The sequence below is a fragment of the Nelumbo nucifera genome, chromosome 4 (assembly GCF_055504915.1).
Source record: "Nelumbo nucifera cultivar China Antique chromosome 4, China Antique-T2T, whole genome shotgun sequence".
Classification (NCBI taxonomy): Eukaryota; Viridiplantae; Streptophyta; class Magnoliopsida; order Proteales; family Nelumbonaceae; genus Nelumbo; species Nelumbo nucifera.
The window spans coordinates 76,486,432-76,509,002 of NC_142652.1; the positions used below are offsets into that span (position 1 = coordinate 76,486,432).

A 22,571-nucleotide genomic window follows, 5' to 3' on the forward strand; every position below is an offset into this window, starting at 1 on the left:
ACCGGCCTAGGAACCTCGGAGCTGAACGTGCACTCAACGATGAAATCTGCTAAGGCTTGAGCCTTAATGGCAGTTTGCGGCTTGTACTAGAGGTCATACTCGCTGAGCTCAACGGCCCACTTCGTCAACCAACCAGAGACCTCGGGCTTAAGCAAGACTTGCCTCAGAGGTTTGTCGGTGAGGACGACAACAGTATGAGCTTGGAAGTACGGGCGGAGCTTCCAAGCTGCGATTATCAGTGCGTATGCTAGCTTTTCCATCTCCGGGTATCTCGTCTTTGCTCCCTGCAATACTTTACTAACATAATAGATGGGTCATTGGACCTGATCTACTTCCTTTATTAGTACCGAACTGACAACTTCGTCGCTCGCCGAGAGGTATAGTTCTAAAACATCGCCCTCCTCGGGCTGAGTTAAGGTCGGCACATTAGCGAGGTATTTCTTGAGCTCGTCGAACGCGAGCTGGTAGTCTTGGGTCCATTCAAACCCTTTGCTCTTAATTGCCTTAAAGAACGGCAAACAGCGGTCCGCCGACTTGGACATGAAGCGGCTCAGGGCGGCTATGCGGCCATTCAACCTCTGAACCTCCTTCAACTTCCGGGGCGGTCTCATGTCTAAAATGGCCTTAATCTTATCCAGGTTGGCTTCAATGCCGCGCCGGTTAACGATGTATCCTAGGAACTTGCCCGAGGTCACACCAAATACTCACTTGTTCGGGTTCAGTCTCATATTAAACTTACGCAGAATTTCAAAAACAGAATGCAAATATTGTATTAATTCATGTGAGAATTGAGTTTTGACGACCATGTCGTCTACATAGCATTCTACTTTTCTGTCGATTAACGATGCAAACAATTTATTTACAAGCCTTTGAAAGGTTGCCCCTGCGTTTTTCAACCCAAAGGGCATAACCTTGTAACAGTATAGGCCGAATTCCGTGATGAAGGCAGTCTTTTCTTCGTCCGCCGGGTCCATCTTGATTTGGTTATAGCCTGAATAGGCGTCCAAGAAACTTAGCAACTCGTGCCCTGAGGTCGCGTCCACCAAGCGATCGATTCTGGGGTGCGGGAAGCAGTCTTTTGGGCAAGCCCGGTTCAGGTTAGTGTAGTCGACGCACATGCGCCACTTGCCGTTGGCCTTCTTTACCAGGACGGGGTTGGCTACCCAGCTCGGGTAGGGGACTTCTCTTATGAAGTCAGCTGCGAGGAGCTTTTCAACATCATCGTCGACCGCTTTCCACCGCTCCGGGGCTAGGTTGCGTTTCTTCTGTCTAACGGGCCTAACTACAGGATCAGTATTCAGCTTGTGAGTTATGAGTTCGGGGTCTATACCGAGCGTCTCTGCCGCGGACCATGCAAAAATATCTAAATTTTGAAGTAAGAAGCTTACCAGTTCGGATCGTAGGGGCTCCTGGACGGAAGCGCCGATCTGAAGCGTCCGAGCTGGGTTTGCCACTGAGGTCAGGACTGCGACTGTTTCTTCCGTGGGCGTGGCTTGCTCTTCACCTTGCTCCTTGGGCCACTCCAGTTCGAGGTCGTCGGCCACCTTGGTTTTCCCCTTCACGGCGGCAACATAGCACTTGCGGGACTCGAGCTGGTCGCCCCGCGCTACCCCCACACCGAAGTCTGTTGGGAACTTCATAGCCAAATGGTAAGTGGAGACCACTGCCCGTAGGACATGGGTGATCAGCCGACCTATTATGGCATTGTAGGGGGAGGGGGTCGCGACCACCAGAAAGTCGTGTTTGAATCTGACCACGCAAGGCCATATGCCGACTTCCACAGGTACTGTTATTTTCCCAAGGGGCCGGACTTCTTCTCCGTTGAAGCCCACCAAAGGAGTGTCTATAGGCTTCAAGTCACCTCTCTACAACTGAAGCTGGTCAAACGCAGCTATGAAGAGGATGTCGGCTGAGCTGCCTGAGTCGACGAGTACGCGCCTAACCTCGAAGTCGTTGATTCTTAGCTTTATTACGAGTGCGTCATCGTGGGGATAGTGGACCCCTCGTGCATCATCTTCTGTGAAGAAAATTGGCTCTTCCGTCCTCGACCGCTTTGGGGGGTTCTGCTCCTCCCGGGTGGCCTCACGAACTGACGTCTGGGCTGCCGCTGAAGTGCAACCCGCAACGATCGAACCTCCCACTATCATGTGGATGGTCCCCCGAACTGGCCTCTCCTCCAGAGGCTGCCTCTGTGGTTGTTCGGCCGGCCTGCTGCTGGACTCGGGAGCATCCTTACCGTGCTCCCCTTGCCGACCTATTTTATTACTATTGTCATTATTATTTTGTACAAAGTTTCTCAGATATCCGCGACGGATGAGCTCCTCTATCTCGTCGCGGAGGTTTTTACAACTCTCGGTACTTTGACCGTGATCTTTGTGAAAACTACAGTACATATTCTTATTTCTTTCATTGGGATTCTCCCTTAGATGGGGTGGCCACTTCACGTACGGGACATCCTTGATCGCCATCAGGATTTTTGCCCGCTTCGCGTTCAGTGGGGTGTAATCAGCTCGGTCCGCTGCAGGAGCTCGGAACAATTGACCCGGCTTTGTTCCTCGAACTGTATCCTTTTTCTTTCGGCTGTCCCCCTGACTGGAAGGCTCTCCTTCCCTCTTTCTTTTTTCAGACGTGCCCTCGCCCTTCTGGTTGATCTCCTCTTTAGTGGCTATGAACCTGTCTGCAAGCTTCAAAAACTCGGCTATGGTCGCTGGCTGGTTGACGGCCATGTGCCATTTGAACTCTTTGTGTGTCACGCCTTTCTTGGCTGCTGCAAGGCGTACGGCGGGGTCCAGGCGCGGTATCTGCATACAAGCATCGTTGAACCGCTTGATATAGCCCCGGATGGACTCTCCCTCTCTTTGCACTATGCTGAGGAGGCTTTCTTCAGTTCACGGGCACCGTTTGCTGGTGACGAAGTGGGACGTGAAGGCTTGTGCGAACTGCGCCCAACTTCTTATCGACCCAGGTGCCAAGTTTCGGTACCACGTGCGGGCTGCTCCTCTAAAAGTAGTGGAGAAGGCCACGCACATGCACGACTCACTGGCTCTTGCCAGGTGCATCTGTGATTGAAAGGCATCTACGTGATCATTTGGGTCAAACGACCCGTCATACTTGTCAAGAGGGGGGAGCTTGAAGTCTTTGGGCATTGGGACTGCTAGGAGTTCGGAAGACAGGGGGATGGAACCGAGAGGAGGGGAGCTTTGACTTCAGACGAGCTTACCTCTTCTTTGCCCATGAGCTCGGGCAAATCGCGGGTGACAGATTTGCGAGCTCGGTGGCGGCGTCTCTGCTTCTTGGTGGGTTCGGCGTTCGTGCTGCTCACCTCTGCGCTGTTCGGAATGGTTTGTGCAGGAAGTAGCCCGGTCTACTGGTGATGGTTGTGGACAGAGGGGTCTTGCTTGGAGTCTGTTGCCAGGATCTCGAACCGGTTCTCAAGGATTGGGGTTTCAAACTTCGACTGCCGAAGTGATGTAGACCTGGCGAGCTGGGGTCCTCCCGACCTGTCCGCCCGCGGCGAGACCGGGGTAGCCGGTCTCTCTTGTCTGCCACGGGGGGAGGCCTAGTTTTTTGGGAGGTTTTGGGGGGCCTCTCCTTGGCCAGCGGGGCGCTCGTCCTGGCGGCGAGACTTAGCTTGCTGCGAGGCTAGGTGACGAGGCGGGAACTGCAGCTGAAGTTGAGGTTGAGGCAGCTGGGGGAACTGCTACTGATATTGATACTAGGAGACCTGGTGCAGTACGTGTTGTTGATAGAGCTGAAATTGCTGGAACTGTTGCATTTGGGTTTGCATGGCCCGCATGCACTGCATCAAGTCCTCCAGTTGGTTCGGGCTGGCCGCTGGGGGCACAACCGAAGGTTCGGTGAACGTCGCTCCGACTGTAGCAGGGAGTGGGGCGACGACAGGTGCCACTGTAAGAGGTACATTTAAGCTGGGGATTCCATCCACCGAGAGGGGGACAATGAACTGTCCGATACAGATAGTAGGAAGTTGGGGTTGTTCCTTGGAGTTATCCATTTCCGTGCTTCGTCCGACGTTGCTAGAGGAAGCCATGAGTGTTGGATTTTTTCAAGGAAGAAAAGAACTGTGAGAGTTTAGAGAGAAAGGCCTTTTTGAAGCGTTTCCCACAGACGGCGCCAAATGATGTAGCGCAATCCGATCACTCCTAGCTGGCGCTCGTGTGGCTCCTGGAAGACACCTGAGATGGGGTAGAATAAGAAGAATCCCTTGGGGGGCTGTCCGGCGGGGACACTCCGATGCTTAAGTCAGTACTCGGTAGAAGCAAGGAAAAGGCGAAAGGCTAAGAGTGTAGATAGCGCGTTACCACTATATTCAAGAGGTCAGAGATTCAAGAAGAAGTTTCTCTTCTGCCCTAAGGGCTTTTATAGGGACACTCACATTAGGTCGGGCATAACCGCCACTAGGCTCCTGCCACAGCCGTTACCTGCCAGGGCTGCGCAGGTGGCCGTTGTGACGTACGCCTCGCCCAGGCGAGTGACACGTTTCCAAAGTGGCAGGCATGCCTTTGCCTGCTGAGAGACGTGGACGCAGACTGTCGAAAGGACTGGGACTGCGCCATCAGTAAAGGATATGGCGCAATCTGACCGGTACGATCTGTCAGTCGGAAGCTTCCTGAAGAGTGCTAGTGCGGCTCGTTCCCGAGTTATTTTGTGGCAAGCTTGAAACACTCTAGGATTACCCTTAGTGGAATTGGTCCTCGGAATGACTTGTCTGTTAGGGAGCTCGGGCGAGCTAATAACTTTATTTCATGAGCTACAATTGCCTCAGAGTATCTCTTCAAAGATAGCACGGGGAACCCGAAGTTCGCGTCGCGGCGGACTCCTCCTCGCTCTTGCCAAGTCAATGTCTACATGTCACCGTTTCATAGGTTGGGTCAAATCATCCTTCATTAGTAGCTACCTACCTCGCTGATGGTGATCGGTGGGGGTAACGGTGATTGTTACGAACCTCTGTGTAATTAACAAAATAGAATTTGTTTTCAATGTGAATTCAATACCTATACTTTCGTTCAAACTTCCGTTTCTTATCTAAAGAGGTGGAGAGAGATGCAAACTAAAGAGAAAAGAAATGAAGAATTAACTGTAATTAATCGGAAAGAAAGAAGAAGAAAAGAACAAACTTTGGGTTACAATTTGTGTTTTTCGTTCGGTTTTCCTCTGGGTTTAGTGTGGCCGTCTACGAAGAGTTTCATCCATAGTTGTTTGATGAATGGTGGTGGCGTCTTGTCTATAACCAGACTCTGAGCTGGTGTCGGAACCCAGTTTTGGGAACCATGTGCGATACACCGGCAGACGGCAGTGGTGACGTTGAAAATGAGATGGGCATTTGCGTCTTTTTATGCCTTGACTGACGGTAAATTAACGCCGGATATCTAAATTATGGCATTTTAAAATTTGGAGACCGAATTATCACTTTAGCCAAAATACAGATACTGATCAAGAATTTTCTCTTTTTTCATACTATTAGATTTGTTAATTCATTTAATCGATTTCAGCGAATCCAAGTTCTGTTAGTTCATTTTGATTTTGTTTTTTCGGTGAATCCAAGATCTATAACTTCAAATCCTTCGTTCTTCTCTTTTTCTTCTGTTTAGGTTTGTAGTGTTGAGTGAGAAGTAATTAAGTATTAAGTGAATGGATTTACAGAGTAGAAGATGTCGAGTACGGAATGTGGTGGGACCAATGGAGAGAAGGTCTGAAGGATTGAGATTTGGGAATTAGATTCCAACTATAGATGAAATTCTTGTAGAGGTTTAGGTAGTGAAGAGTAAATAAGAGGAATAGAAGGGAAAAGATGCAATTTAAGAGAGTGATGATATTGAATGGAGGCAGAGCAGGAGGGGGCTGCTTCAGGGAGGTGATGAAGGTGAAAGGATCAACGTGTCAATTTTCTTACCGTTCCGTTTTGTCGACGGTGATACTTCTGGGGGTTATTTTACCCTTTCTCTATATCTGAATTGCATTCCTTGCTCTGGATTTTAAATGCTATAGATAGCATCGATGGTGTGATGATAAGCAGGGGTTTTTGTATGGAATGTTGCAAGAGAGACGAATAATAAAAATTGTTTGTGGTATAAGAACTTCTGAGATTGGGATGGATGACTCAGACTCAGAGAATTAGAATGGATGTGAAGGATTTGTAAAAAGCTCTAGTGAAACTTCGCAGAGAAGGAGAATACAGATTGAATCTGATGCAACCCATTAAACTGAATAGAGGAGAATACATAATAAGTAAAATATAGATATTATAAGATATGTATTAGTTAAGGAACAGATTGCCAAACACCTCAATTATTCTTCAGGAACCAGAAACAAGAATCCTGTTCAAGAGCAGGAATTTGCTGGCAGAGTTGGCCTGGATGGTTTAATTCTCTTCATCACATCACTGCCCACATGCACCATCGAATCCAGAACTTCCAAATAATCCTCCATGAGAGAGAACTTAAATGGCAAGCTCAGCAGTACTGTAACTGCTGCTTCCAAACAGAGCAGGGGGAAAGCCTTTTTAATTTGAGTGATAAAAAACTCAGATTTCCAGATTAATCTCACGAGTCGTGGGCTGGTGTTCGATCAATGGGTTCATATAATTCATTGAAAGCGAGATTTCCAAGTAAATCTGAAAAATTAGTTAAAAAATGCTTGCTTGGTGGCAAATAGTGTTTAATCAATCGAATCAAATAGTCATGCTTCTCAGGTGGATGTGGTATAATACAAGATAAATATATACATAGTTTCGCCCATCATGAAGCAGCTCTTCATCAGGGAAGAAAAAAAAGAAAAACCAAAGATGAGAAAAGATAAGTATATAATAATTAAGCAGTGATATAGATATATTTGAGATATAACCACAGATGCATCTTATTTCAGGATATTTACAGTAAGGAAACACAAAAAGACCTACAACAGGTACTACTCTGAAAGAACCATTCACCCGAAAAGCTTAAACGCCCTCTAGTGTGAAAGCTCAGGCTGCGTGAAATGTGGAGAAGTACAGATCTATCCATATCAGATAATGCCATATACTTAACATGACCAAAGCACAAACGTAACCTAATACTTATTATATCTGTTTGGAGTCAACATGCATGAGCCATGTCCATGCTAGCTCCACGTTATCATCAATGGGGAGGTTGCTTATAATCTGGATACACATGGTGGGTGTTAGTAGATGATCCTGAAGGATGGCCATGTCTTCCAAAGCTCTCGTTGTCATCATCTATGCCATTGTCCACCTTGATTGCTTCGTTATTGAAATCTTCTGCTGCATGACCAATCCCAGGATCCCTAGTCTTTGCTGTGAGATTGTTGGCACCAGTTCTTCCCACCTGTACCTTACGTCCCAGATTTACTACGTATTTGGGGTTATCCGGTGGGAGCTGGTAACTGTTCTTCTTGTGCTCCGCCACAGTATACTTTGATGAAGTGACCTCTAATTTGTTTGCATCAGCTGGTTGAGTTGCCAAGTACATCCACCCCACAGTAATGACAAGTATGAGTAAGGTCTTCATCATTTAGCTGTAACTTGCATGTTCCAATAGTTACATCAAATTAATCAGAAATGCTTCAGTTCTCACTTTTGTTTGAGGTGCCATGGAGTTCCACACCGATGGTTTAAAATTTCTGAATTGTTGAGCTTTGAAAAACATGAGTTTTATATAAAATTTCACTCCATCCAAATGCCCAGTGAAATTTTACATCAATCTTGATTTACACCACAAACAAATGCAGCGAAAAAATTCTAATTAAAGACCCCTTGTTCTAAATAGCTACTACTGCATGCAACCATAAACTGGGTGATCAACTAAACAAGTTTTAATTATGGACTTACCTGAATCTCCTTTCTTTGGTTGTATCAGATAAAATCAAATTTGAAGAGTGTTAATGAGGACCATTTATAGAGGTTTCTTGCTCTGCTAATTAAGCTGGGTCAGCATCAGCAAACTGTAGCCTGTAGGAACAGAAACCACACAAAGGAATGGGGAACCACCACCCACTTATCCCTATGCCCTGCGATATAGCCACTGACAAATTATTGGTTAGGGTTAATTATGAAAATTGCCAAAGCTGGTAGTGCTGGTTTTCTTTCTTTACTAAAAATTTGTTTATGTTTGTGTTCATTAATGAGTGCTCTTGGACAAAGCTAAAAATTCAACCAGTATATGATTAAAGGAAATAAGAATTTTCTTCACTAGGTCTAGGGATTTGTCTGGAGAATCTCTTTCTTGCTGATTGTAGGATGACCTTAACATTTAAGGAAGAGAAATTCTAAGCTGGTCTCCAAGAGAGCATGGTGATTGGTGGTCACCAGCTGGTCACCGTTGGATCCTGAATTTCGTAAGTCATGAATACAGAGATCCAAATATTACTCCTGAATGGTGTCATGTTGTGAACTAATAAGTTGTGTATCGGTGAGGTCACAAAGCTCCCTCTCACGTCACGGGGCGTTGGCTTTTGCCCAGTGAGGGTCACCTATTGCTTATTGGCCAAAGGATGAAAATAATAGGTTTGCTGGCCATGTCCATCCATATGTTTCACGCTGTAGGTTGGAAATGGATTTAGTTATTATCCGCTTAGTTGATTTTTTTTTTCTGAAAATTCAGTTTAATTAGTTGATTTAAATGGGTTGTATTGTGTTGGATAAAGGGTAAGGGTGGCAATTTTTCAACCCAACTCATTAGCCGGCCCAACCCATCCATTAATTAGCAGGTTGGATAATCCAATTACAGGGCATTTAATGAGCCCGGATCTGCTCCTCACGTAGCGATTCTCACACCAATCTTTATAGGGACATCTCACCATGTATTGAGAATATCTTTTATATTTTTTTATTACTAGTAATTAAACACATGTATTGTATGTGAGAAAATTACATATTAATTATTTGAATTTTAGATATATCATAGTTAAGATAGAAAATGAAAATTAACAAAAATAACAATATAATTAAAAATAAACTTAAATATTTATTATTTAATTATGACATCATGGGTTTCTTTGAAAAGTTGGATCATTGACCCACCATCTAAATAAGAAAATAACATTGCTTTTAGATTAGCTTTAAATTAGAGAAAATTATAGTTAGAGCCGGTTGTACATTTAAAATTAGGCTACAAGTTGGTCCATAAACCTACACCGGCTCTACATTTTAAATTACAAAAACTCTTGCCATGTCATCGGACGCTTATGTCGCTGTTGCCAACAATGGGACTCTTAATCCATGTTGGACACAACCAAAAGCTTATATTGGAATTGCCCTTTAATGTTGGGTGATTGGAAAATAAAAAAAAAAGGTTTTTAGTTTCTCTCTCTCTCTCTCTCTCAATTTCCCTCACGCTCTCTCACTCATAGCCATCTTTATTTGCTCAACGATTATATGATTTGAAAATAAATAAAATGGCTTTTGGTTTCTTTATTTACGTTCTCTATATCAATTTCTCTCACTCACTCTACTTATTGTTCTCCCTCAATCTCTCTCATTCTCTTTCTCGATTGATTTCTCCTTCTCCCTTAATTTCTATTGTTCTCCCTTACTTTCTCTCTTTCTCCCTCTCTTGTTTTTTTTTTTATTATTTTCTTACACACTTATATGGTATTAATCAGGTCGTATAAAATAGTATGAGACCGACTTATTATGGTTCAAAAATTATTATACCAATTTGATAAAAATTCACAATGAACTCTTGGTTATGAAAGTTACACCAATTGGAGAATGATAGAATTTGAGGGAGAAGGAGATACTGATCGAGAGGGAGAAGAATGAGAAAGATTAAGTGAGAACAATAGAGAGAGAGAGAGAGAGGTTTTGATTTAGCTATAGACCGAAGCTGAAAGAGGGGGAGAGATAGAGGGAGCGGGAGATCAAGAAATGACTATGAGAGTGAGAGAGAAGGGAGGGAGATCGAGAGACAGAGGGAGTGGGAGAGAAACTAAAAACCTATTTTCGGTATAGGTTTTTTATGTGTCCAACATGGACTAAGAGTCCCATGTTGGCAACAACCACATAAGGCTTCGAAGACATGGCGGGGATTTTATAATTTGAAATTTAGAGCCGGTTGTCAGAGTTTTGTTGGTTTCTAGACTAACCTGCAACCTAATTTTAAATGTACAGCCGACTTTGACTATAATTTTCCCTTTAAATTATTTATTTCATTTACATTTATAAGATATTTTTTACTTATCACACTTAATTTTTGTTTGTCTATGGTATCATTTGACTCAAACCACTAACCCACCATTAAAAAATAAAAATTGCTTGATTTCTAGGCCGACATTAAATTTTGTATTACATTTCCATCATTGATAAAATGATTTCTTATGTATGAAACTTATTTTTGTTCAATATAATGAATGCACAAGATTAGAGGTGTTCCCAATATTTTACTTTTTATAAATATATATTAGATATGTGCCCAAATTTTTTTTTATCTTTTTTTTATTTTTGTGATTCTTTGTATTTTCTATTATTAAAAATTTTATTATTTGACTATGACATCATTTAATTTCTAGGTATATTTTGAATTTTCCATTCTATTTTCATCATTAATAAAAATACTTCTTGCATTTCATAAATATTTATTTTAATTTTTTATTATTTAATTATGACATTATTTATTAATCCATTTGAACCCAAATGGTTGAATCACTTGCCTAGTGGGCAAGAAAATGGTTTTTTTTTCAAGTTACTTTTCAAAATATTTATTTTAATACTATTACAATTAATATTGTGGATTTAATTACAAGAATTTAATGATGAGAAAAATATATCTTATATATAGGATTTAATGAGAGAGAGAATAATAAAATATTTTTAAATATTTTTATTTCCAATTGGTTTTAAATTTTACATTCCATTTCCATCATTAATAAAAACATTTCTTATTTATCATACTTATTATTGTTTAATATATATGTTACAAATGTTCCCAATTATTTTATTTTTTATTTTATCTATTTTTAGTTTTATTATTTAATCGTGGCAACATGGATTAACCCTTTTGACCCAAAATGATTTAATTTCTTACCACCACCTAGATCAAAACACTATTTTTGCTAGGTAGGTTTTAAAAGTAAAAGCTTTTATGTTATTGGAATTATTAATTTATTAAGTATGGATTTAATTAATAGAACTTAATGATGAAAAAAAAACAAAAATGACTTAAAATATATAATTCAATAAACATGAATGCAAGATAATAACTTAAATGTTGGATTTAATGAGAAAGAATTGAATGTATTGAATATCATTAAATTACCTCTTTTCAACTTATTTAATATCAAGAACCAATTACCCTATTTGCCCTCATTTTTTATCAATAAATTTAAATATAGAGGGGCGAATTTTGTCCTTAAAAAATTCCAGAAATATTCTTGAGGCCATTTGTACTTTTTAATGTAGTATAGATTATTCATAGAAAATATTCTCAATGCATGATAGAATGTGCCTGCGAGTTCGGTGTGAGATGCACTTTGTGAGAGGAAGATCCCAATTCACATTTAATGGGTTGGGTGGGTTAAAACACACAAGTAAGGAGATATTTTCAATGCAAGGCAGGAAAAGGCTGCTCTTAAATGGATTTTGCCCTGACTAAAACTGAACTCGGTTAGATCATGGTTGGTTATGTGGCAGATAACCCATGAACTTTTTGATATTTCAAAAAATTTTCCTCTTTTCTCTCTTTCTCTTTGATTCGTCACTTTCAAGAAAGAAATAGTTTTCTTTTATTTTCTTTTTTTTTTTTCAGTGGAGATCAAATACCAAGCAACAAGACGGATAAACTGCCCTAAGCTATCTCACATTTTGGCCCATTTGATTGAAAGAAATACACCTTCATTTTAAACCCTAATTAATTTCCTGCATCCAAAACCATCCAATCTGTTGAAATTCCTCTGAGAACGTAGAATACTTTCAGTCCGCTTTTCCCATTGGAGACCCTGAAGGATTGGTTGCGTTCTGCTTTTCCCAGTGGAGACCATCACATAGAGATATTTCCATGTCAAGTAGATAGCATCTTCTCGATACTCAGATATCACTGGGTCGCAAGTAGATAACCCGTAAGTCCCTAATGAGTTTGTCTTCAGGGCAAAGCTCGTTCGAACAGCTTTTACTGTTTTGCATTGAGAATATCTCTGTACTTGTATGTTTTATTTCATGGGAAATACTCTCAATGTAAGGTTGCAAAATATTGTTAGAATGGTGTAGGCACAGATTTGCCCTGATGGAAGCCATCTCATCCCTAATATGACAACTGAACTCTCTTACCTTGGAATGACACGTAATTCAGTGTCATTGGAATTCACCTAGAGATGCTAATTGGAGAAAACATACCTTCAGAAGCTCAAGACTTATTAGATAACTTGGTTTGAAATAGAAGAGCATGGTTTTCAAAACCGGGTTGGACTGGATGGTCGGACCAGAAAAATCAGGAACAGGTCAGGTGACCGATTCCACTTTACCCCAGAACCTTATTTTGTCAAAAACTGTTGATTTGGTCAGCAAACCGCTGACCCAGGTGGGTGAACCGTTCAAACCATCTAATGATTTTGGCTGTTTTTTATTTTTTAATTTTTTTTATTAGAACGAATCATCCATTCGATTCAAATGGTTAGACCATTCAACCCAAGAACTGGACCCCTGACTAATTCATTGTCCGATTCAATTTTAAAAACCTTGAAGAAGATTATAAAGGAAAAAAATTCTCAGAACATTGAATACATAGTCGACGTCTCAACCTCATCGTTGGTTTTTAACCAAAATCGCACATCGGCTTTGGTTTCAACCAACATAACACACTCTGAAGTGACAAGTAATTTTTTCTTTGACTAGTTGAAGAGATTTCGTGTTATTCCCTTGTACTATTCATAGGTGATCGAGAAAATTAGGTCTTAATAAACAAAAACTGGTTAAAATCACTAGATGGTTTTATAAAATTTTAGGTTGCATTTGGCATTCTTTATTTTAAGGATTCATTTGCTTTTTACTGTTAAAATACCCATATGAACACTGATTTTTTAATATAAAAAGAAGATTAAATCCTTAAAATAAGGAATGTCAAATGCAACCTTAATGTTTTAATAGCTATTCTTTTTTACTCATGTCATTTGCCTCTTGCAATTTCGTTACTTTTTTTCATTTTCTTTTTTGATTGGAATTTTTGTTATATTATTTTATAATTGGGCTTTTTACAAAGAAAAGTTTAATGAATTGACAAAATCAGATATATTGCCAAAAAAAAATTGCAAAAATAATGAACAATATAAAAAAATTAACCTTTTTTTAACTAAATTGTCCTTTTTTAAACTTGAACGCAATGTTCATCGTCTCATTCATTTTAACACGATTGTTCATTTGAACGTATTTGAGAATTTACAGATCCGAGTGGTGGAGTTGTCAAACTGTTCAGAATTCGCAGATGGCGATGATGACTCCTATTTGTGATACATTGCAGGTATTTTGAACGGAAAAAATGAAAAATACATTACAGTCAATTGTAGAATTCTAAATTCCACTGCAACCTTATATAATGTAAAATGACAAACACCTTCATCCTAAAACACCAATAGGCACCCGTGAATTAGTATTAATTTCAAGCTGGCATTTATCCCAACTGTATGATGAGACTAAAAATTCATAGAGTGTATTGAATAGTCATTCTCCCTATTTTGAATAGATTGAACAGGTTGAGTTCGCAGGGATGGATACTTTCGATTTTAGCTCTAATTCACAATTTCTGACAACCCGATTGCTGCCCTTGGGCGGAGATAGCTGCCGGGAGGTGTTGGCTCTAGTTCGTTGCGGAGGTCATTGATCCTTTGGAGAAGCTCCTTCAAGTACTCTATTGCACCACCAAGGATTGAGGCTCTATCCATCTTGCTAATCTTTGGAACAACTGACCTAAGCATGTAGAGCCTGTCATTCAATTTCTTCCTATGATGCTTTTTAGCAGGAAGCCCTTTCTTTTACCCCTTTTGATCAATACCGGTGACAGTGCTGATTGTGTTCGAGTTGTTTACAACATTCTTTGCATGGTCCCCCACTTTATTATTCTCCATAGCCTCGTCCGAATTGTTGTGGATGTTTAGGAAAGGATAATTTGGTCCAAAAGGATAATTTTCTGTCTTGTTCCCTGTATTTTGGCAATATTTTTGAAAACACATGCATCTGATTTTCTCAATTCATCAAACTTTATATTTGTTTATAATTTTTGTTGTTATGTATCTTGTACTTTTTTTTGTTTTTTTTTCATTTTCTATGTTTTTATAATTTTGCATTTTTTGCAATTTATGTTATAATTTTATGTAATTTATATGTATGTATATGACTAATGGGTTGGGCGAGTTGGTTTGGGTCAAAGTGGAGTTGGGTTGAACTCAACCCATTTAATTGTCTAAATGGGTCAATGGTGGGTTGGTATGTTAACAGGTTGGGTTGAAGCTCAATCCAAACCCAACCCATTGATGGGGGAATCTTTCCTATAAGCTCAGTTTAGAAAGAGTATAAATATAAATATGTACATTGTAAATACATACAAAATAATACAAAATACAGGGTTTGCACTCTACATATTTGTATTTGTACTCCTTCCAAATTGAGGCATAAGCAGTAAAGCTCCGTTATGTTTACAGTTGGAATTGGAATCGGAATCGAAATCCTCTGGAATCAGAATCAAAATGGTCCATTTCCATAACCTGTTTGGTTTAGACAGGAATGGAAATTGAAATCAGTAGGAATGAGATTTCATTCCCAAGAGAGGGACAGGGAATGCCAGTCATTCCCTCAAATGGAAGAATGCCATTCTATCAGAAATAGAAATTGAATTCCAATTCCATCCACCCAAACAGTTGGAATTGGAATAACCCATTCCACTTCCAATTCCAAACACCTACTCCCACGAACCAAATGGGGCCTAGATATGTATTCAGAACAAAAAGAAGGCAAACTATTTGATCAGGCTTTGTGGAGAGCTTTAAGATATTGATATCTTTAAGAACCGTTCCTATGCAAAGCAGATTTGGATGGCGGTTGAGCCTAATATATTTGGGCGTGGGGATGAGGATGTGTCCATGCATGATGGATTGGTGGACCCACATCTCAAATAACTGTGTTTCAGTACAAAATATAAGGTTTTGCACTATATGTATATATCTGCATATGCATTCCTTCCAAACTCAGCTTTATAGATTCTATGAAAAAATAGAAATGAAATAGCATTTAATAATAGAACCACTTCTCTGCCTAGTCCCTATCTTGCTTGAGAGAGCTTTGAATTACTTCCTAGAGATTGTGAATTGTATAAAGATGGAGGGAAATTCTGATTCCCCCAAGTGTTGGAATGCTATTGTTTGGAGGGGCCCAAATTTAGGGTTTATTAAGGTTAATTTTGATGCGTTTCATAATGCTGATGGTTTGGTGTGTTATTGCGTGTATTGGTAGGGATCACCTTGGAGTCATTCGTGTTCTTAAAGCATACAAGATTGAGTTTACTACTATCAACGTCGCTAAATCTTGGGCAGGTGCAGCTTGAGAAGCTCAAAATATGGCTCTCAATGTTAGGGATTCCTTTGTCATTATCGAAGGGGATTTGAAGCTTGTCATTGAATTTTTTAAGAGATCTATCTCTACACCATGGAAGCTATTAAACATCACTGAAGACTATAGATGTGTTATCTCGCAACTGTCTATGGAGTTAGGCAAATCAAGCTATAGATTGGTTGGCTTGCAATGCTATCATGGGTGGACAAATTAACCTAAATTGTATTCCTTAGTATTTTAGTTTTATTTGTGCTTTTAATGTTTGGGGCTGAGTTACCCCCGTCTCCTGTCTCCTCTACAACCTCCTCATCCATAAAAAAATAAGGGTAAATCACAAAGACCCCCTGTACTATGGGGTCTGTGACAAAGACCCCTTGTATTTTGTTTTGTGAAAAAGATCCTCCTGTATTATGACCATGAGATAAAGACCCCTTTCTGTTAGCTTTCCGTTGAAATCTACCATTGTAATATATTTTAATCCCCATACTACCCTTGTAATAAGGACAACGGACAAACCTCAACCTGATCGAAGAAGTACATGACCTAGCCTATATCCGGACTGTGGCCTACCAGTAGCAAGTAGTTCGGTACTATAAAGCCCGAGTCAAGAGATGCCAATTATGTATTGGTGAACTTGTACTGGAAAGTGATGGTACCTGATCTTGGTGTAGGTAAGCTTGGACCGAACTGGGAGCAAGTGCCCTGTGCTTGGAATGTTGACAATTTGAGAAATTATTACCTATTAGCTCGGGAGTAAGACATCCACAAAATTTCTCTAAGTCCAGAAGACCACCAAGCTGGTCAGGTTGCACAATGGAGAGTGGACTGCGAGTCACTCCCAACACCTAAGGACCACGGCGCCGAGCTAATAAATGACCTCGGCATTAAAATAAGACTCAGTTTCTTCTAAGCATGGGCAGTAGACAAATCCAACTTACGCCTCATCTGTGCGCAGGCAAGTCGGGCACATACCATACAGTGCTTGCTCACCTCGGCTTACATTGACTTCAAGTTATTCCTAACTATGCCTAGCTCATCAACTTGGCACCTTGGGGTATCTATACTTAGAAAATTTTTACAAGTATATGTTATTGCACATAAAGTGACAAAAAGTTGACATTTCATTACTTTGTAAAAGTAGTTCTAGTATACGCATAAAAAAGAAGAGGAAAAAAGAGAGAAGAAAAGAAAATCTATTGAACCAAGCTCGGAGGCTCGATATATGTTGTATGTACATGGGGGGGTCCAAGAAAAGAGGTAGGATTCAGTTCTCACTTCGGGGCTCCTCGTCCCCGCCTTCAACATCTTTAGGAGAATTCTTTGGCTCGTCCTTCACAGCATCTTCAATGACGCCAACCTCACCGGTCTCCATGGCTTCTCCAACGACGGTACCCAGGCTGCTCGACTTTTCAATGGTTTCCTCATCGATGTTGTCTTCGCACTCCTCCTCGGAGTCAGGATCTTCCTCCTTAGATCGAAGACAGATGGCATGCTTCTAGAAGTCTGATACGTATCATCTTAGTGAGCTAGGCAATCTCGAGCTACTCAGACCTTGGCCATATTGCCGAGTTGCCCAAGACACCGAGGTGGCTTAGCCCACCGAGGTGGTAGGTGGTGCTGAGATGGCAGTAAGCGATGATTCATAGTCTAGCTGGCAGGTCGTGTTCATGTGTCCTTTGTTTACTAGGTTGGGCCAAATCACCCCTCATCACCGTGCATTGAGAATATCTCCATACTTACACGTTATTTTTCATGGGAAGATATTCTCTATGCAAAACTACAAGGGACTGTGCAAATGATGTGAGCATGGCCTTGTGAGCTCTAAAGCTGATTTCCCCAACACCAAACATCCCAGCACTCCAATACGAAATGGGATCACTTGCCAACAAAACAAGTTCTAACACCCTACCAACTTGATTCGACACCGCACATTCCGCTATAAAATTAGGGTTCACCATAAAAGTAGGACCCACCATGTATGAAATGTTCAGTGTTGGATGTTGATAAGCTGTTGGAACGCATTTTATTGGCAAGTGATCTGAGTTGAAATCTTCTGCCACCAAATACCGTTCCTATCCTCAACCAACTTGATCTAACACCACACATCTCAAGGGTTGGAACGTGTTTTCTTGTCAGGTGATCCGACTCCAATACTGTCCCGTCCCTGTTTCATTGTGGTCACAACTCGCAAGAGAGTGCTGCGACCATGTTTTACTGGCGTGGTCTCGTAGCAGATGCCAACTTGTTTTATTGGGCAGCAGTCATGGACGCTGCTGATATCCGGAGCTGTTCTACCGGAGAACGAACAGCAATGAATAGACAGGAGAAGAGGCGGGAGAAATCGTGCCTTGAATTTCCAAAGGAAGATGCAGGATTCATCAAAGCTACTCTTATAGTCTTGTTATTCTTACTCTTACTTGATGGCATTTCGTAGAAGGGGCACCACTTCTTGCTATTTCAGGTTTCAGCTTTCAAAAAATAAACTTAAGCTCAAAATCAGTAAACCTGCAGAGAACCAAATTTAAACGAAAGATGATCATCCATATTAACTCGTTAATCGAGAATTGAGTAGGACATTCGATAATGCATGGTTAAGCTTTAGTGGTTTAGGGCTAGGGGCGAATCTCAAATCCGTTCTTTCTGTGACTTATGCCGTTAAAGAGGTTTCTTAACAGATGTCGAGGCGGATCATCTTTTACTGGGAACATCAAGTAGATCTGAGAGAAAAAGCATTTATAGTTTTCTACTCTTTGTTGATGACCCAAAGAATGCAGAACGTGAAAAACACGAGCAGGCTTGTGTAAGCCCCAAACTTGAAGAGGAGGAAACAGATCATGAAGGTTTCTTGGCACGGTGTTTCGTAGTCTTCCGTTTGATTGCGATCCTCCTCCATTCCTTGCCGTCTAGCTTCTTCGTTCGAACCCTGGTTACAGTGATTCAAATTAAGTCTCTCTGCAGCGGGCTGCACATATAAAAAAGAGATAATTAGATTGAAGAAAGAACACAGGAAAGAAAAGGACTTCAAGAAAATAGGGTTTTAAACGTACCTTGGAAGAAATTTCATCCTCGGCCTCGTCCTCAATATTCGTTTCCGGTGATGAATCCTTCGAATTGACGGCTATCTTCGTGCAGTCTCCTTCTTCGATCACAGTTGAGCCATTTGAAATGATCTGCAACAGAATCAAGAGATAACAAGAGAGAGAGAGAGAGAGACGTTCTTGAATTTAAAGACTGCAAGGCGGAAGAGAAATCGAATCAATGAAAAATGGTTTCGATTGAGCATACTTCTTTAGCGATCATATCTACTTCGAACGTCGGACTACAGATCGACAACTTCGGCAGAGTCTGCTCCAGTTTCTCGTCTTCAGATTTCTGTAGGTCCTTGACATTTGAGTCTTCTTCGGTGACGAGAGTCGACGGAGAGAGAATGTCTTCATTTGTTTCTTTCTGCTGCTTCATTGGCATTCCGAAACGTAAATTTCGTGTCAGAATTCAGGGATTTTAGCTTGAGCCTATTGGACGTACAACCAACTTCATTTATATGTACGCAGTCGTCGAAAATTCCCTACTACACTACTCACTCTGCACACTGCAGAATTACAGATGCCGTTGGCGCCACACCCAACACAACTACTATATGATAGTATTTGCGAATGACCGCAGATGCTGGTCTCATGGTTAAAAATAACCTGATAGAACTTCAAACGAGACATCATCGAGAGATGTTACCAGTACACGGCAGAGATGTGCTGTGGGACGTTGTGGGAAACTATCTTGTGAGAGGCATTTCAACTCACATATTCAGTGGTGGACTCCAAACTCTGATTCCTCCTCTAATCGGATTCAAATGCCCCCCTAGAGTGCCCACAGCACATCCCAACCGTGCATTGGGAACATCTGCTCAGTGGTGCGCTGGAAGCCCATCTAAACTCCTCTCTGTGTTTTTTTTTTTTTTTTTTTTATTAAGGGGAGCATTTGGGAAAGCCCAAGCCCATATTCAAATTTTGGAGGATATTCAACCCTATATATTCATTCAGCCCAGACTCAATGAAGCTTCAAATCTCCCGCCAAAAGAATGAAGGCCATCCAGACTCCGCAGAAGGAAGCACCGAGATCTGCAGAATCTGCAACTCGGCGATCGAAGGACGCTCAAATGAAGTCCATCTCCCAACAAGTTAACAAGCCTCACAAGGTGAGATCAGAGATCTGAAAATTGCCCCTATATTTTCCTCTTTTACGGTTTTGCTTGGAATCTACTAAATTCCATTCGTTGTTTTCCGTTTTGTAGATCGCCAAAAAATGCTTGAATTCTTCATTCACGATAGTCTCGAAGGACCTACCTCCTGCGAAACTGGAATCGGCGGATTCCTCGTTGGTGCCGGAGATTTCCTCTGAAGATCAATCGGCAGAGTTCTCGGAGGTTCAATTTTAGACCTAGTTTTTTTTTTTATATCATTATTTGATTCAAACGTTCTCGTCTTTGTTTTGTCGCACTCTTTCATTCCAGAGCTTTCTGTTACCGCTGGATCAAGCCCTGTCAGTTTCACACGAAGCTTTTAATTCGTTGAATCTCTCTTCATCGTCAGAAACGCCGTTTGATTTCCCTTCATCGCCAGATATCACAAGCAATTCAAAGACCATCAGCAATAAACTAGAATCCAGCGAGGGTACACTGGAGAACAGTGCATTCATCCTTTCTGCTGACTGTGTAAAGATGGGGAACGTTGAAGCAGAGATAAGCGTGGATTGTCTCGAAGAGGCCTTGTCTCGGATTTTAAATTCATCGGATGTTGATGCTCGGTCTAAGAAGATAGTGAATGCCTTGGTGAGGATCGTCATCAACGATGTTTGTCATTTGCCCGAAGAACAAGAGAAGTTATCTGAACTTGCGTGGGCAAAGGTTCGCATCGGATTCTTCTTCTGTGTCTTGCTGTGGATCATTTCGTTTTCACTGATTCTGTTCACTAAGGTTGCCGCTCGAAGCTCTTTTACGGATCCTCCTCCGACGTGAATGTTTCATATCTCTCCCACGTGCTTTAATCGTCTATTTGGCCATGGCGTTTTTCCTATGGCTATGGCTATGGGCTTGGGCTATCTTGGACTTTTCTTTGGGTTGGGCCGGTTCTCGGACTTGTACTCAAGCTTAGGATTGGACTAGAACCATCTACCCTTCCCATGTGGAACGTTGACTTGGGCCCAAGCATAGGATCGGACCAGAAACTTTTTTTTTTTTTTTTTTTTGTATCCTGATATTGCTCGTATTATCACTCTACCCTACCTTCTATGGGCATTGATTTCATGCCAGTCTAAACGCCTTTAATGGTGAGAACTTGATTTGATGACAATCTCTAATGGTGAAAAGCTTGATGGAACATGCTGTATGATAGCACTAGCATGCTAGTTGTATGTACTTATACTATCATATAATGTGTTCCATTTGCCTGGGTGAGGATAGAATAGTATCAGAATGGGTGATCTCCCAGGAAGTCTTCATGTTGCAGTCTTGCTTTTTGCTCATAAAAAAGGTAGCATCTACTTATACCCATCTGGTTACTACAATGAAAGTTTGTTTAAAACACTAATTGAAAGGTATATCGGTAAAACTGAAAGGGGAACCTCTTGCCTCTTGTTACACATGGCCCATAATGGCGCCTGGGGCCCTCATCACTTGCTAACTGGTTATTGCTTGAAGAATTGGGACCAACATTGAATGGATCTCAACTGAGAGATTGGTCATGCCCAATTAAATCGAGTAAAACCAGATGGTTATAATATTCTTTGAATGCTGCTTTTTGGCCCTACTGATGCATCAGATGGTAAGTACCCATCCAATGGTGGATATAAATGGTAAGTCATAGACCCCCATGTCTCACTGTTTTCCAGATGTGATTGTTTATCCAGAACCCAAATTTCCACTACTAAAGTCTTGCAACAAGAGTAAATTGATAATCAAGTTACCAGCTTAGATTGCCAGTAATGTAAAATCTCTGATTGGTTGTAGTTGTGATCTGGGGATTTGTTTTTTTTTTTTTTGGTAATAACCTGGGGATTGAATCCTTGTAACAATGGACTTAGATGGGCCTTCTTGATATTCCCTCATGTGTAGGAGGAAACTTCAATATGATTAGATTCATTTTCTAGAAAAGGGGAATTACCAGCCAATCCAAGAGCAAAAAGAAATTCAATGACTTCACATGAGTGTTTGTTAAGACACACATTGTATGCAGATTGGTCTGATTTCTTGCAGACTACATGGGTGCTTTATCTGAATATAGTGGGTGGATTATGATTATGCTTAATGAGGTCTGTGTGGCCCATCTTTTAATGATGTTAGAGACTGTGGTTGGAAGTATTAAAGAACCATGATGGGCAGGGTTCAGACTAATATGTGGGAAACTTACAATATACAAGGCAAGATTAAAAGTCTGGAACAGAGAGACCTTCCAGATGATTGGGGTTGACAAAAAGCAGCCTGCATGTGACAAGTCTTCATGCCATCTGTGATTTCAGTGCTTACAGTATGTTGCTATATATGAAGTATGATGATTCCTCATTCCACTCAAATTCTGATTAAGTGGCCAGAAGTTAGAAATGACAGGTGTATTCTTCAGCAACATATTCCCTGCTTCAATTGGATGAACTATTTGCACCATTTTGCTGCAATTAACACGTAAGTACAGAATGTTCTATCATATCCTTCTCCAGGTCTTCCGACGTTCTTACACCCAAAATCCCTTCTTCCAAAGGATCTCATATTGCTTCAACGACCAGACATGTGTGGCTCCCTTTAATTTGGCCTGAGTAGATATGATTTCCTGATTTTATTCATATTACCTGAAATAGATACCAAGATCATGCAATCAATCCTATAAGAATGAGTTGAAGGGACTTACTAGTTTGTGACAGATTTGAAGTACTTCAAAGTGTGTAAACTCAAGATAATTTATTATATTATATAGCCGTTTTAGTAGAAACTCTCTCAGCTTTGAACCTGCTAATATTATCTTTGTTACATCATATCATTGGA

The 22,571-nt window shown here is 41.0% G+C and overlaps 1 protein-coding gene across 1 annotated transcript; it reads left to right on the top strand.

Moving 5' to 3' along the window:
* The first annotated feature begins 19,606 nt into the window (after positions 1 to 19,606).
* Positions 19,607 to 22,329, top strand: LOC104605162 (uncharacterized). Its single transcript, XM_010269798.3, has 3 exons — positions 19,607 to 19,736; positions 19,833 to 19,964; positions 20,052 to 22,329. Exons 1-3 carry the CDS (start codon positions 19,620 to 19,622, stop codon positions 20,553 to 20,555), a joined length of 753 nt encoding a protein of 250 aa, XP_010268100.1. The 5' UTR covers positions 19,607 to 19,619; the 3' UTR covers positions 20,556 to 22,329.
* The last annotated feature ends 242 nt before the right edge of the window (positions 22,330 to 22,571 follow it).

What these genes read in the sequence shown, in the direction of transcription:
- LOC104605162 (XM_010269798.3), top strand. Translation starts at nt 19,620, where the DNA reads ATGAAGGCCATCCAGACTCCGCAGAAGGAAGCACCGAGATCTGCAGAA. An exon ending in AAGTTAACAAGCCTCACAAG is followed by an intron (nt 19,737 to 19,832) that starts GTGAGATCAGAG and finishes TCCGTTTTGTAG; the next exon opens with ATCGCCAAAAAATGCTTGAA. An exon ending in AATCGGCAGAGTTCTCGGAG is followed by an intron (nt 19,965 to 20,051) that starts GTTCAATTTTAG and finishes CTTTCATTCCAG; the next exon opens with AGCTTTCTGTTACCGCTGGA.